Source organism: Cucurbita moschata, unplaced genomic scaffold, assembly GCF_002738365.1.
Source record: "Cucurbita moschata cultivar Rifu unplaced genomic scaffold, Cmos_1.0 Cmo_Scf00025, whole genome shotgun sequence".
Classification (NCBI taxonomy): Eukaryota; Viridiplantae; Streptophyta; class Magnoliopsida; order Cucurbitales; family Cucurbitaceae; genus Cucurbita; species Cucurbita moschata.
Genome location: NW_019268541.1, coordinates 788,672 through 802,268, shown reverse-complemented (window position 1 = coordinate 802,268; position 13,597 = coordinate 788,672). Strand labels below are relative to the sequence as shown.

The 13,597-nt window shown below is 35.8% G+C and overlaps 3 protein-coding genes across 4 annotated transcripts; 2 read left to right on the top strand and 1 right to left on the bottom strand.

Annotated features, from left to right (window-relative positions):
• Nucleotides 1-763: 763 nt before the first annotated feature.
• On the top strand, nucleotides 764-1,619 carry LOC111461780 (probable E3 ubiquitin-protein ligase ZFP1). The gene has a single exon (XM_023105426.1). It carries the CDS (start codon nucleotides 764-766, stop codon nucleotides 1,460-1,462), a length of 699 nt encoding a protein of 232 aa, XP_022961194.1. The 3' UTR covers nucleotides 1,463-1,619.
• A 2,373-nt stretch (nucleotides 1,620-3,992) lies between these two features.
• Nucleotides 3,993-5,972, top strand: LOC111461383 (probable pectinesterase 53). Of its 2 annotated transcripts, none has more exons than XM_023104894.1 (4): nucleotides 3,993-4,571; nucleotides 4,681-4,870; nucleotides 4,950-5,392; nucleotides 5,459-5,847. In XM_023104894.1, exons 1-4 carry the CDS (start codon nucleotides 4,204-4,206, stop codon nucleotides 5,520-5,522), a joined length of 1,065 nt encoding a protein of 354 aa, XP_022960662.1. In that variant the 5' UTR covers nucleotides 3,993-4,203; the 3' UTR covers nucleotides 5,523-5,847. The 2 variants fall into 2 exon arrangements, with proteins under 2 accessions (XP_022960662.1, XP_022960661.1); XM_023104893.1 differs by having other exon boundaries at nucleotides 4,000-4,571; nucleotides 5,757-5,972.
• Nucleotides 5,973-7,432: 1,460 nt separating this feature from the next.
• On the bottom strand, nucleotides 7,433-9,025 carry LOC111461319 (protein IQ-DOMAIN 14-like). The gene is made up of 3 exons (XM_023104815.1): nucleotides 8,540-9,025; nucleotides 8,283-8,462; nucleotides 7,433-8,211 (listed from the first exon to the last, which is right to left on the bottom strand). Exons 1-3 carry the CDS (start codon nucleotides 8,915-8,917, stop codon nucleotides 7,537-7,539), a joined length of 1,233 nt encoding a protein of 410 aa, XP_022960583.1. The 5' UTR covers nucleotides 8,918-9,025; the 3' UTR covers nucleotides 7,433-7,536.
• Nucleotides 9,026-13,597: the final 4,572 nt, after the last annotated feature.

The window sequence follows — 13,597 nt, the reverse complement described above, 5'->3', positions numbered from 1 at the left end:
TTCCTAAAATATCTATTTATTTATTTTAAAAAAAATTATCTTTTAAATAATTAAAAAAAATAGCAGTTCGAGAATAAATAATTATAAAATAAAATAAATACATGTATTATAAACATAAATGTATTTCTCTGAATTAACCATAAATTTTGAGACAATCTAAGGGAACTCATCAAATATTTTAATTATAAAATTTTCATTTATTTAATTCAATAAAATCTAAATTTTTTTAACCCCTAATTTTTTTTTTAAGCAACGGGAAGTTTGAAAAAATGAATAATTAAATATAAAATAAAATTTTATATTTTAATTAGATTTAAACTAAATTCTATGTTTAATTATATTTATTTATTTTTTCAGTAGGTACATCCAATGGATGAATGTATTATAAGCAAAATTAAAATCTTACAAACCTTTTAACACAAGATTTAATGACTTATTTTCATATCAACCCTACAAAAAAAATATATATATATATGTATATATATTAATTAAGGTTACTTTTAAAATTTTATAGATATTTTTATTAAAATTAAAATATTTTTTAAACCCTCTAAACATATTTCTAAGATAAAATACTAAATTTCTTTTTTAAATTTAAGATTATGTTATCTCGTTTTTTTTTCGAATCAAATTATTTTCCCAAAATCATTAAACAAATTTGAATGAATGTTTTTGTGTTCTATAAATAACCATTCTTCAAACGCCAATATCATCTCAGCTCACAACAATCCATGCTCTTAAATAAATTCTTCTCAGGGTTTCAATGGAACATCTGGGCACTCCACGTTTAACCACGAGTGTCTTATCAGTCCAAGTTACAGCTTCCCCTCCCAACCTTCAACAACCACTTCCCCCTCAAACCCTTCAACAAATCAGCCTCAAATTCCGTGTCGAAGTCAAATGCCGTCACATCCAAGTAGCCAATAACAACACCGTAATTTCCTTCACCGCCCATAGATACCGACGCCTTCCTTTCCCAATCTGCCAGCTTCCCCTTGCGGTTATCGATCGCGACAACAACCCCGCGTTGCAAAACTGTTTGTCGGTTCACTTCGATGATTATAGCGAGCTCGTTGATGTTAAGAAGGTAGCGGATGAGATCAAACGGAAGTGGATTGAAATTCGAGTGAGGGAAGATTTGAATGCGTTTGGGAGAGTTTTTCGTCTTACTGTTACGCTGAAAGTTTGGAATGTCGGGATGTTTTACAATGGGCGAGTGGAAGATGGAGTAATGAGTTGTGATCGGAGTCGTGGTATCGAGATGATGTTGATGAGGGTGAGATTTGAAGAGATTGAAAGTGATGATGTTTGTGTGATTTGTTTGGAGGAGTTGGAGAGGAGGAAGAAATCGTTGGTGGGAATGCCTTGTTTTCATGTTTTTCATCGGAATTGCATTGTCAAGTGGTTGGCGGATACCAATTCATGTCCCGTTTGTAGATTTCAAATGCCGAAGGCTCCATAGGCCTTCGAAGATGATCTATGTACTTTGTTCGAGAGGAGAATTGTTGGGAGGGGTTCCACATTGACTTATTAAGAGGTTGATTATGGGTTTATGAGTAAGGAATATATATTTATTGGTACGAGTCATTTTGGGGGAAACCCGAAACTAAGTCATAAGAGCTTATAGTCAGAGTGGACAATATCATACCATTGTGGAAGTATTCCTAACAACTAATTGTTCCATGATTAAATTTCAATAAGATATTATATTCACGTTACCATCGCTTGCATGGAATTTAATCTATCCTACTCTCAAAATTAAGCAAAAACGATGTTCATATCAAATAGTAACTATGAAAAGTCCAAATCGTTCCTAAAAACGAGTGAAAAGACGCTCGAAATTGAAAATTCAAGGTTTTTTTTTTTTTTTTTATATATACATTAAGGATATACTACCAACACTTATTGATATATCTATTATTGATATACTTTAAAATATGGTATAGTCTTCGATTTAATGATAAAAAAAAGAATATTGGAGGGAACGATGACAACAATTGTATCAAAGACAAGCTTAAGGAGAGTAGATAGAGCCTCAGGTCATAACCTCAAAAGTCGATGTTTCAACAAGAGTTTCAACATGTAGTTCTGGAGTTAAAGCCGTCTATATAAAAAATGAAAACTTACCAAATTTAGTGTCAATTGAACACGGATAGACGCTCCACAAGGCTGTTTGGTTGCTTGCCAAAATCACATTTACTCTAAAAAAAAATCAGGTATGCATACAAATGTATTATAGGGATGGTGGTATCAGCTCTCAACCACCACTAGGTCCTTAGCCTAAGTGAACTATCATGTGTCATATACGTGCGTCACAGCGAGGGCAAGCACGAGTGTCTTAGGTGTCTTCCTTTGAAATGAGTTTTTCAAGGACAATGTCGAATGACACGAGTGTGCCAACATTGCACTCCAACCCATATGTCGAATGTTGATCTATGCATTCGCTATTTGGTATGCTCGGCATAAACACGAACACCCAAATGGCAATCTTATCTCTTTTTAACTTTTTTTTATTCCTAAAACACTCAGCTTTTTGAGTTCCCATCCCATTTGAGTCAAAATGCTCTGTCCCATCCCACCACTTACAACTCCATTTTGAGGTTCCTTTACAGCGTAGAGGTTCTTTTTTGCACTGCCCACTCTCTCTCTCACTATCTCATGCGACTTGCAATCCACCATAATCTTTGGTTCCATTGTCTTTTAACGCGCATGCTCGATAGAAAATGAAATATAAACAACATGTGAGCAAAGATAAAACACAAGGAAAGAATTTTTGTTATATGAATAGTTTTCACCTTCATAAGTCGTTTGAAATATGTAAAGTGACGTGAATAAGTACTAAAGCTACGTGTCGAACACGGATTCTAAGTCTATCGCCCTTTTTTGTGCTAGTTTTTAAATTTTAGTTCCAATGCTTGGTAGCCTAGTTGGGAAAACCAAGCAGATGCACTAACATTTTGGACAAATCTGATCTGACTGATATGGAGATTGTAAGATCTTATTTGTTTTAGGTTCTCTAGAACAAGAGAAACCCATTATTCTATAGTATCCACACTATCTCTCTAAGTCACATGAGGCTCAAACTTTGTGATAGAAAATCGAGAATATCTTGTTATATTATATAGTCCACCGATAGTAGATATTGTCCACTTTAGCTCGTTACGTATCACCGTCAGCCTCATGGTTTTAAAACGCGTCTACTAGAGATAGGTTTTCACACCCTTATAAAGAATGTTTCGTTCCTTCTCCAACCGATGTGGGATCTCACAATCCACCATTTTTGGGGGCACAACGTCCTCGATGGCATACCGTTCAGTGTTTGGCTCTGATACCATTTGTAACAATGAAAGTCCACCACTAGCAGATTGCTAGCCTTCTCGCTGTTCCCCGAAGAGGGTAGACACGAGACGGTGTGCCAGTAAAGACGCTGAGCCCCGAAGGGAGGTGGATTTGGCGGTGGTACCACATCGATTGGAGAAAAGGAAAAGTGCCAGCGAAGATGCTGGCCCGAAGGGGTGAATTGTGATAATCCCACATTGGTTGGGGAGGATAACATAACACCCTTTATAAGGGTGTGGAAACCTTCCCAGACACGTTTTAAAGCCTCGAGGGAGAAGCCCGAAAGGGAAAGCCCAAAGAGAACAATATCTGCTAGCGGTGAATCTGGGCCGTTACAAGTAGATATTGTTCGCTTTGACCCGTTATATAGCCGTGTCAAACCAAATCCCTCAACCAATGTGTAGCAAAGGTAATCCATATGCACCGCACCGTACCTTCTGACTACCTTATTACAACTCTACCTTTAACATCTCCCTCCTTGGGGTTAGATGGTCAACTACCATAGCAAAACAGGTCACCAGCAAGAGCAAGGTTGTTGTATGTGAAAGGAGGAGAGACAGAAGGACAGAGCAAAAGATTCACGGGCAGCTCCAAACAAACCACAGGGAGTGTTGAATTTCTTGGGTACTCTTTTAACTTTCTCTATCTCTATCTCTCTCTCTCTCTTCCAACATTTTTATATCCCAAAACTGCAACCTGTCGTCTGTTTGTGGCTTGCATTCAATCTGCACCCGTGAACTCTTAACTCATTCATTCTCGTTCATTCTCTAATTACGACTCCCCTTTCCACCTAATGCCATTAAGCTGTATATAAACGGAAGCCCATTCCACTCCGTTACCAATTCCACTTCCTCCCTTCAAATCATGTCGAGACTGCTGCGGCCTCCTCCTCCTCTTCTTGTTCTTGTTCTTTTGCTGAGCCAGAGTCTCACCCTAACGCACTGCCATACCAAGGGGCTCAAACCCAAGACCTCGCCCAAGACCGTTCTTCCCGAGAATTCGACCACAACCCAATTCTCAGAGCAGCAATTTATGAAATGGGTCAAATTTGTCGGCAGTCTCCGACACTCTGTTTTTAGAACGGCGAAGAACAACCTTTTTCCTTCTTATACTCTCCATGTGGCTAAGAATCCGGCTGTCGGGGACTTCACGTCGATCCAAGACGCCATCGATTCCCTCCCTTCAATCAATTTGGTTAGAGTCGTCATCAAGGTTCATGAAGGTGTATACACGTGAGTACAAATCTTATTAAGAGTGCTCTGTTTTTTGTTTGGTTTCTTCTCTTGTCCTTTTCTCATTGCTGTAAGAACATTATTTGTGAATGTGGATTCAATTCAACAGAGAGAAGGTGAACATACCCCCGTTGAAATCATTCATAACAATCCAAGGAGCAGGGGCTGACAAAACGATTGTTCAATGGGGAGACACCGCACAAACACCAGGCCCAAAGGGGCAGCCAATGGGGACTTACAACTCCGCAACATTCGCAGTAAATTCCCCTTATTTCATAGCCAAAAACATCACATTCAAGGTAAACAAACTCCCAAAAAAACCCCACATTCAAAATCGTTTCTTTCTTTTAAATCAAAACAAACTTGTGTATGAAACAGAACACAACCCCTGTTCCAGCACCAGGGGCAATCGGGAAACAGGCGGTGGCGTTCAGAATCTCGGCGGACACAGCAGCATTCTACGGCTGCAGATTCTTGGGAGCTCAGGACACACTATACGACCATTTGGGTCGGCATTATTACAAGGATTGTTACATAGAAGGGTCGGTGGACTTCATATTCGGAAACGGGCTGTCTCTGTTCGAGGGATGTCACGTGCACGCAATAGCGCAGAACGCAGGAGCGTTGACAGCGCAGGGGAGAAGCAGCCTGCTGGAGGACACAGGGTTCTCGTTCGTAAACTGTAAGGTCACGGGGTCTGGAGCGCTATACTTAGGGAGGGCATGGGGGCCCTTCTCTAGGGTCGTCTTCGCTTACACCTATATGGACAACATTATTCTCCCCAAAGGCTGGTACAACTGGGGCGATCCCAGCCGCGAAATGTACCCTTCTCCTCCCCTCTCTCTTTGCATTTCATTTCATTAATTCATTCATACTCTCAAATTCAGCTTAAAATTGAACGAATTCGAAGCACAAAACATAAATCCAAAACAGAGCAGGAGAAAGCCGTAGGCATAGGCTGTCGTTTTCCTCCAACGTGGAATGCACTAAAAGACCAAACTTTTTAATATTTATAGTAGCTGAGAGACCACCGCCCCACCCGCATCGCCGCCGCCGCCACCCTCTGAGAGTGGAGGGTTTGGGCGGTGGCATTTCCCCATTTAACCGTCCATGATCTGTGACAGAGCATGCGCATGCAAGGAGATTTTGGTAATTTAGTAATGAGTTTGTTTAATGTTGTTGTAGGACGGTGTTTTATGGGCAATACAAATGTACAGGCGAAGGAGCTAGCTTTGCCGGCAGAGTTTCATGGTCGAGAGAGCTCACTGATGAAGAAGCCAAGCCCTTCATTTCCCTTACCTTCATTGATGGCTCTGAATGGATCAAAATCTAATTTATTATTATTATTATTATTATACACATTTTAATTATTACTCATTAAACCATAATTCAAATATAATACAGGTTTAGCCTCTAATCTCTTGTATTTAATCAATAATAATATCATTTTTTTTGTTCTCTTTTAACCATAAAATTAGTTGAAAATTACAATCATTGCCATTCCCTCTACGAGAAAAATAAATTATTGAAATAAAACATAAAGAAATGGGTCGGGTCTGACTTTGTTGGTGAGAGCATGTGATTGTAGAAGGGCAAAAAGGGAAATTTGAGGCACTCAGATATTCCATAAATTTCAAACAACTCTTCGTCTGATAATATTATTAAAATATGACCGTTTTAATGTTTTTTCATGAAAGTTGCCAGCTTTGGTTTAGTAATAAGATTTTGGATATTATAATAAGAAGGGTCCACTTTGAGCATAAACGCTGTTTTAGGAAGAGAGTATTCTTTGATTATAAATCCATAATCATTCCTTAAATTAGTTGATGTGGGATTTTCGTCATCCAACACCTCCGCTCGAACAAAGTACGCCCCTCTTCCCCCAAAAAGCCTCGTACCAATTGAGAAAGTATTATTTGTTTATAAACTCATGATTATTCCCTAAATTAGTCGACGTGAGACTTTCATCATCCAACAAAATATAGAAATATGTTATCAAATCAAATCGAGAAGAATCCAAATCAAGAAATTTACAAACATGAATTTGAATTAATTTGACAATGGGAGGTAAATAATTTTTTAACAGCTAGATAATGAAAATAATTGTATATTTTAAATTGAAAAAAAAAAAAAAAGTGGGGCTAACTGTCAATATAGAAGCCAATTACAGCTCTACTTCCTACACAAAATTGTTTTATTTGACACTGCCAATTCTGATTTGTTCTCTTTTATCAGTCCACTTTTAATCTTCTCATTTTCCCTCCCTCTTGGAACACATCCAAATTTTACTAATTTTTTTTTTACCTTTTTTGACTCACTTTCTAAATGGACACTCTTTGAACAAAGTACACTGTAAATTTTTACGGCGGCTTAGGAAGCTCTCAAACAACTTCCCTTTTTAATCGAGACTCGACTACTTTTTCTGAACCACTCGAATAATGTACACCCTTTTGTTCACCCTTCTTAAACTTATCTCGAACCTATCTTAAATTCACCCTAAGCTAATATTAAATCAAATTCAAGAAAAACCAGGAATTTGAAATCTACCCTTACTTCACGCCTTACGAAATATTCAAACCTATAACTCGAACCGTGTGGCTTGTCTTGTCTTGTCCTGTGCCTGTCCTGTACCAAATACCTTTTTTCTTTCAAAAATATGTTTTTTTTTTTTTTTCTTGGGGTTTGTTTGGTTTAGTCTCAATCTAAACCCTAATCATTGTTAAACCTACCCCCAAGTTTTTGAATCTCTGATCTGATTTGACTCCCCACTTTTGCCATATTCCTCTGTTTTGCAGAACCCACTGATTAAAATGTTAATTTATATAATTTAAGCTAAATATAAACAAGACCGGCGTTGGAGGAATCTGAAGAACAGGAAGAATCTAATCTAAACCAGTTGCCAAGCAGTTGATTTGATGATGTAGATTACAATTCTAAGGTACTGGGAATAATTTGGAATGATTGTTCATGTTTTTCTCTGCAAGTTGTTGAATTCCGATGGCCGGTCGAGTTTGCTCATCACTGCGTTCTTGAAATTAATGGCGTCTTGAACTTGGGAGCATGATCTCTGCATTCGAACCCCACTAAGGCTGCTTCTTGATTCCATTAAGTCGTTCAACGAGACTCTTTTCTTCGATCCCGGCTCTGGCCTCTGTTTTGGAGCACTTTGAGACCTCAATTTCGCTTTAAACGATTGAGTATTCGCCATGTAATTTGGGAAATTCAAGTACCCTCTGAAGAAATTATCGCCGCACATACTCTTCGCCGGCGTCGGAGGACCACCATTGGAACCACCACAGCTGACAAATCGTGGAGTACTCTGCGCCGTCGAGATTAAACGGCATTCCTCAGCCACAAAACCCCAGTCGGAATCGTGCAAATTCCGACCATCTGGGATCTGCAAACGTGACGGAGTCCGACAAGGAAGTGGAGACGACAATGGTTGGTTAAATGGGTCGTCACCCAATTCCGACAACGACGTGTTCGTCCGACGAGACATGGATTTGGGTCGGCTAGTGTCCATTTCCACGATTTTGGGGCTTTCTTCCAGCGCTGTAAATATCATGTTGTCTAATGAAGCAGAGAGCCGTCGGCTATGAACTGAAGCAGTGTGTTCGCTCTTCGTATCGTCAAATCTCTCCTGAAAAACCCATTCAATTTCAGCACTCATAAACCAAATGACAAATTTTAAATAAGGTTTTGGGTGTTCACCGTGTTCTTGCGGGCTCGGGTTTCAAGTCTGCGAGTTCTCTGAGACCGAACGGTGGCTTGAGCTCTAATTAAAGCTTGCATACTGAGAAGAGTAGCTGTTGCTTGTTTACGAACAAAATATCCCCTAACAACCGCCTGTAATTTCACCAGACCTTTCAGTGCTCTCAGTGCTTTCCTCGCCTAATTTCACCCAATTGTTAAAACAAATCCTCTGTTCTTAAAACCATTAAAAAAACAGAGGAAACAGAGTCACTCACCAGATACCCTCTGAAGCAAGTTTGAATCTTTACAGAGGCCCATCTTTCCCGGCCGCCGCCAAACATAGTACCTCTACCATGGCTAGTCAAGCGGACTACAGCCACCGCAGCTTGTGCTGCAGCAACCGCCGCGTCGGCTGCTGCGGCAGTGGCTGCAGCCACTGCTATTGCATGCTTACTCTGTTCCTTATCTGTTTCAGAGTAGAAGGATTTCAACCACGCCGCCTCTGCCGCTGATAAATACGGCGGTACTGTGGCGGGATTATTGCAGAGATCGTTGTCGGCGGCGGAATTGGAAGTGGGTTTTGTTTGGTTGGAATTTTCTTTGTCTCTCTTAATCCCAAAGAAGTTCTTGAACCATCTTGTCGCCCTCCCCATTTCCCTCTGGAACAGAGAAAGAGAGAAGAAAGGGGGGAAAGGAAAAGATAAGATGAAGAAGATGAAGTGCAGAACAGAGGAAACTGGAGTTGTGTGAGGGATGAGATTGTTTGAACGTTATAAGATAGATATCCTTATCGATGCCAGATTCGAAGGGGACGGGGGTAACGTTTCTGGGAAAAAAGCTTTTTTTTTCTTTTGTTCTTTTTCAAAAAAATTAAATATAGTTTATATTATTTTCTTACATCTCGGGAATAATTGTATGTGATAATCATTGAAATTTGGTAACCAAAAGGGATTTTAAATTTCATGTGTTTCAATAGAAATAATATAATGATGTAGAAAAATCCAAAATATGATCTGATTTGAAATCAGGGTTTTGGGTTTTTTTTTTTTTTTTTAATAATTATTTTTGTATTTTCTATAAGTAGAAAATTTATTTTAAATTTTGAGTTAGTTGAGTCGATGATGTTAGATGAATACGACTCTCATCAATGGTATGATATTGTCCACTTTGCTCTCATGACTTTGCTTTGTGATTCTCCAGAAGTTGTCATACCAATAGAGAGAGAGTATTCTTTAATTATAAACCCATGATCATTCCCTAAATTAGCGACAGGACTTTCATCATCGATAGGTGACTCTAGCAATTTTAGAATTTCATAAATTAATAATTAAATCTCATAAAATTTAAATATAAAGTATTGGGAATTAGCCATAAACTTTAAATATTTTTAAATTTAGGATAAGGTTATAACCTATTTTTGAGTTGATCGGGTTAACTCGACCAACCACATTTTTTTAATTTTCAAAGCATTAAACTTCTCCCAAATTGAAAAAAAAAAATTCAAACCTAATTTAATTTTTATGATTTGGGTTGAGTGATTCGAATTAGTCAGGAACCCACCGAGAGATGGAAAATAAATTTAAAATTATTTGATTTGTTTATAATAATAATAATTATTATTACTTGGTTTAAAAGCAAAAGAAGAAAAGATTGTATGAGGGAAAATGTGTGTGTACTTTATGGAGCGACGTGCCGGTGGTAAAGGAAAAATACAAAGGCAACGCCTGAGAGAATTGTCGTCTTCTGAATTACCTCCATTTTTTTCCTTTTTTAAATATTACAATTTTTCCTTTTTTTAAGATTAAAAAAAAAAAAAACATTACATGTGTTTAGTTTTATTTTTAAGATAATTGTTGTCAACTTGTTTTTAGTTAAAAAAAAATAAAAAAGGAAATATTAATAAAATACATAATTATTTTTTAAGGTTATTTTTATAATGGATAAATGTCGGAAATGCTTCGTGTTCTCATTGGTATGTTTCACGGGAAACTATGATGTTCGGGAACATCATTAATTTTAAAAAATATAATTATTGTTATTATTTTTTATTTTTTATGACACAATTTTCTTCCTCTTTTACCGTACCCATACTATTGGTCAATGTTTTCACACACCACCATGTTGCTTCATAATTCCCTTCTTTTTCTGTTCTTTCTGGCTTCACTTTCATATTTATTATTACTCATAGTAGTTAACATCGATTACAAACGTTAAATATTTTTAATCTTGGTAATAATTTTTAATATAGAGTTGAGTTGGTTGTAATTCTATTTTTTGGGTTGCTTGAGTTGATCCGACCAAAACTATGTCAACTTTCGAGCAGAACATAATTTTTTATTTTTCAAAAGTTCAATCTAATCCAATCTTTATTATTTGGGTTAGTCGGATTTTATGTTATTAACGACCTAAATTTTATTTTAAATAGCTTACTCGAATTTTCAAATTCGTATTTAAAAAATGTGACATTTTCCTTACATATGTATAAATTATAAAACTAATTAAAATTTAAATGTAGATCAATTAATTTTTACAACTAAATCTATTAAATATTAAAAAATGTGACTAAATTTATAATATTAAACTTTATTTTATTTTTATAACAATATTGTCAAATTTTGTTTGGTCACCAACTTTGTAATTCAAGGACAATAGTTTAAGGTAAGAATGGGTGGCTCGAATGCTACTTTACTGACCTAATTTTAAACGTTATTTTTTTTAGGATCAATAATTGAAAAATTACATGTAAAGGACTAATGCGGAGGTGTTTCCATAATAGATGCTTTTTAAGACCATGAGACTGAGAGCAATACGTAACAGGTCAAAGCGGACAATATTTGCTAGCAGTGGCTCCTAGTTTCCATAAAAGTCAAGCGGGTGAGAAAAAAACATGCTAAAAAATATGTACAAATAGGTAACGTGATCACCCTCGAATATTTTAGTCCGAAAAAGTCCTTTTGGAACCATTAATTTGTGCATCTCTTATTGCAATCAAGAACAAGAAGAAGGTGTCATTTGATGTCCAAAAAGGGTTTAGAGGCAAGATGAGATAGTTGGCATGGAGTGAAGAGAAAGGCAAAGGCACATATGAAGTAATGAGTAGGGTTTCCCCATACGAATGCCCTTACGCCTCTTCCTTCTTGCACACTTCTTATGGGTTCAAATCCCAACAATTTCAATTCAATTCAATCATCAATTTCTTGTTGTTTGTTCTTAAGGTTACTCATATAGACAAGGAAAGTGATGATGAAGTTTGCAGCCAAGAAGAAGAAGATGGAGAGGAATGGATGGGCAACCAAGTACGATAAATCATTTCAATTTCAGCTCTACCATGATTACTTTATTTATCCGCTAGCGTGTTCAAATGACTTCAGATCTTAATCGACTCAAATAAGTTATAAATATTAATTGGGTTAATTTGTTTTTTTTCTGGCTTGGGTTCTATTGAGTTGAACTTTTAAAAAACTAAAAAAATTTAGGTTAGTTTGTGGGTTGACATTTTTTTTTTCTTTTTTGTCATAAAAATCTAACCAAAAAATAGGTTACAATCCATCACCTACTTTTAAGATTATTACGAAAATTAAGAAGATTTGACGTTGCAACGTGTAATGCATTAAGTATGATTTTTCAAATTAATAAAAAAGAATTCGACACTCAATTTAATTGGAAAATTAGAAGATTAAGTTGGGTTGGGTTAGATTATGAACTTAATGGCTCGAGCCGAGTTTAAAGGATGAGACTTTCTCCCTTTTAAGCGGGGCCATTAGGAGTCCACCACAGACCGGACTGTGGTAGACTCAGCCACGGTTAACTGTAATGGGCCTAAGGCTTGGGTTCATATAACTGGGCCTTCAGTGACCCTTTGGGCCTGGGTGGATTTCTCATATTCCACCTATTATCTATTACTTAAAAATAACTAATATTTTAAAAATACGAAAAAAAATATAGATCAATCAATTTATAAAACTAGTTCAATAACATATATATATATATATATATATTTTTTTTTTAATTTAGAGAACAAATTAATTTCAATGTTTAAATAATAAATTTATAATTTAATGTTTTTGAATTTTTTTAAGTTTTTTTTTTTTTACTTATACACAGTTATAACATAAAATTTAAATATTTATATTAGGAAAGTGAATTTGAGTAAAACGACCAAGATTACCTTATTCATCCCTTTCTGTAGATTACGATCAACAATATGTTTTGGATGGCTAGAAGCCGATGAACCGTATTAAACCAACCAAATCATGTATTCTAATTGAGATAAGTTCCAAAAAACCATCGAATATTTTAAAATTAAAAAAAATATATATATATATACTTTTTAGACAATTAGGCGAAATAAAAGGGAAAAATATGTGGTTCTTGCCGTATATATACATTAAATGAAACTGAAAGCGAAAGCACTGCCCACAACTATAACTATTCCAAAAAACGACAACATGCCACTCCCATCTATTTTATCTCACAATTTATTTATTTATTTATTTGCTCCTTAATTGTATTAATTCATTAAATAGAAATGGGATTATTTTTAATTTCAAATAAGTAGATACAAAATGCATGTAAATATTAATTTACTATATTTTAATATCCATTAATCAATAATTAAAACATATTGGACTTGAAAAAATTATTAGTTTCTATATTTTATTTATTAGTCAAATATTATGGGCTCTGATTTAAATCTGTGGGTATTTATCTGCAATTAATCCCACCTGACAGGATAAACTCGTAATATATGGCCGTTAGTTTATCTATTTAAACAAAATACCAAAAAGAAAATAATAATAAAACAAAAAGTTGGCAACTCCACAGAAATTTATGACCGTTGGATTTTGGTGACAGCAATTGTTTATAACTTTTCTCATGGATTTATAACCGATAGATTTTGTCTATGATAATCCGTAATACATAGTTTTCAGTCCCACAATTTTTAAAATGTTTACTTTTTTGTATCGATATTAAAAATAGAGAAATTAAAATATATATATATATATTTTTTGAAATGTCTGCCTTCCTCTTTTTTATCAACTAAATTTATAGGTTATTATTGAATGTAGATGTTTGTACCATATGAGGAGTTTTGATTGGTTAAAAAAGATAATGTACTTCAATGGACATGTGTTAAGCATGAACATGTTAACATGTAAATCAGGATAAGAAGGGAGTGTTGGATGATGAAAGTCCCACGTCAGCTAATTTAAGGAATGATCGTGGATTTATATAATCAAAGAGTACTATCTCATTTGGTATGAGGTCTTTTTGGGGAAGGTCAAAGCAAAGCTATGCGAGCTTATGCTCAAAGTTGACAATATCATACCATT

Excerpts from the sequence above, each read along its gene's own strand:
- LOC111461383 (XM_023104893.1), top strand. The coding sequence starts at position 4,204 with ATGTCGAGACTGCTGCGGCCTCCTCCTCCTCTTCTTGTTCTTGTTCTT. Across the intron at positions 4,871-4,949 it reads CCAAAAACATCACATTCAAG|AACACAACCCCTGTTCCAGC; the intron begins GTAAACAAACTC and ends TGTATGAAACAG. Across the intron at positions 5,393-5,756 it reads GGCGATCCCAGCCGCGAAAT|GACGGTGTTTTATGGGCAAT; the intron begins GTACCCTTCTCC and ends ATGTTGTTGTAG.
- LOC111461319 (XM_023104815.1), bottom strand. The coding sequence starts at position 8,917 with ATGGGGAGGGCGACAAGATGGTTCAAGAACTTCTTTGGGATTAAGAGA. Across the intron at positions 8,463-8,539 it reads CTTGCTTCAGAGGGTATCTG|GCGAGGAAAGCACTGAGAGC; the intron begins GTGAGTGACTCT and ends GGGTGAAATTAG. Across the intron at positions 8,212-8,282 it reads CCCGAGCCCGCAAGAACACG|GAGAGATTTGACGATACGAA; the intron begins GTGAACACCCAA and ends TGGGTTTTTCAG.
- LOC111461780 (XM_023105426.1), top strand. The coding sequence starts at position 764 with ATGGAACATCTGGGCACTCCACGTTTAACCACGAGTGTCTTATCAGTC.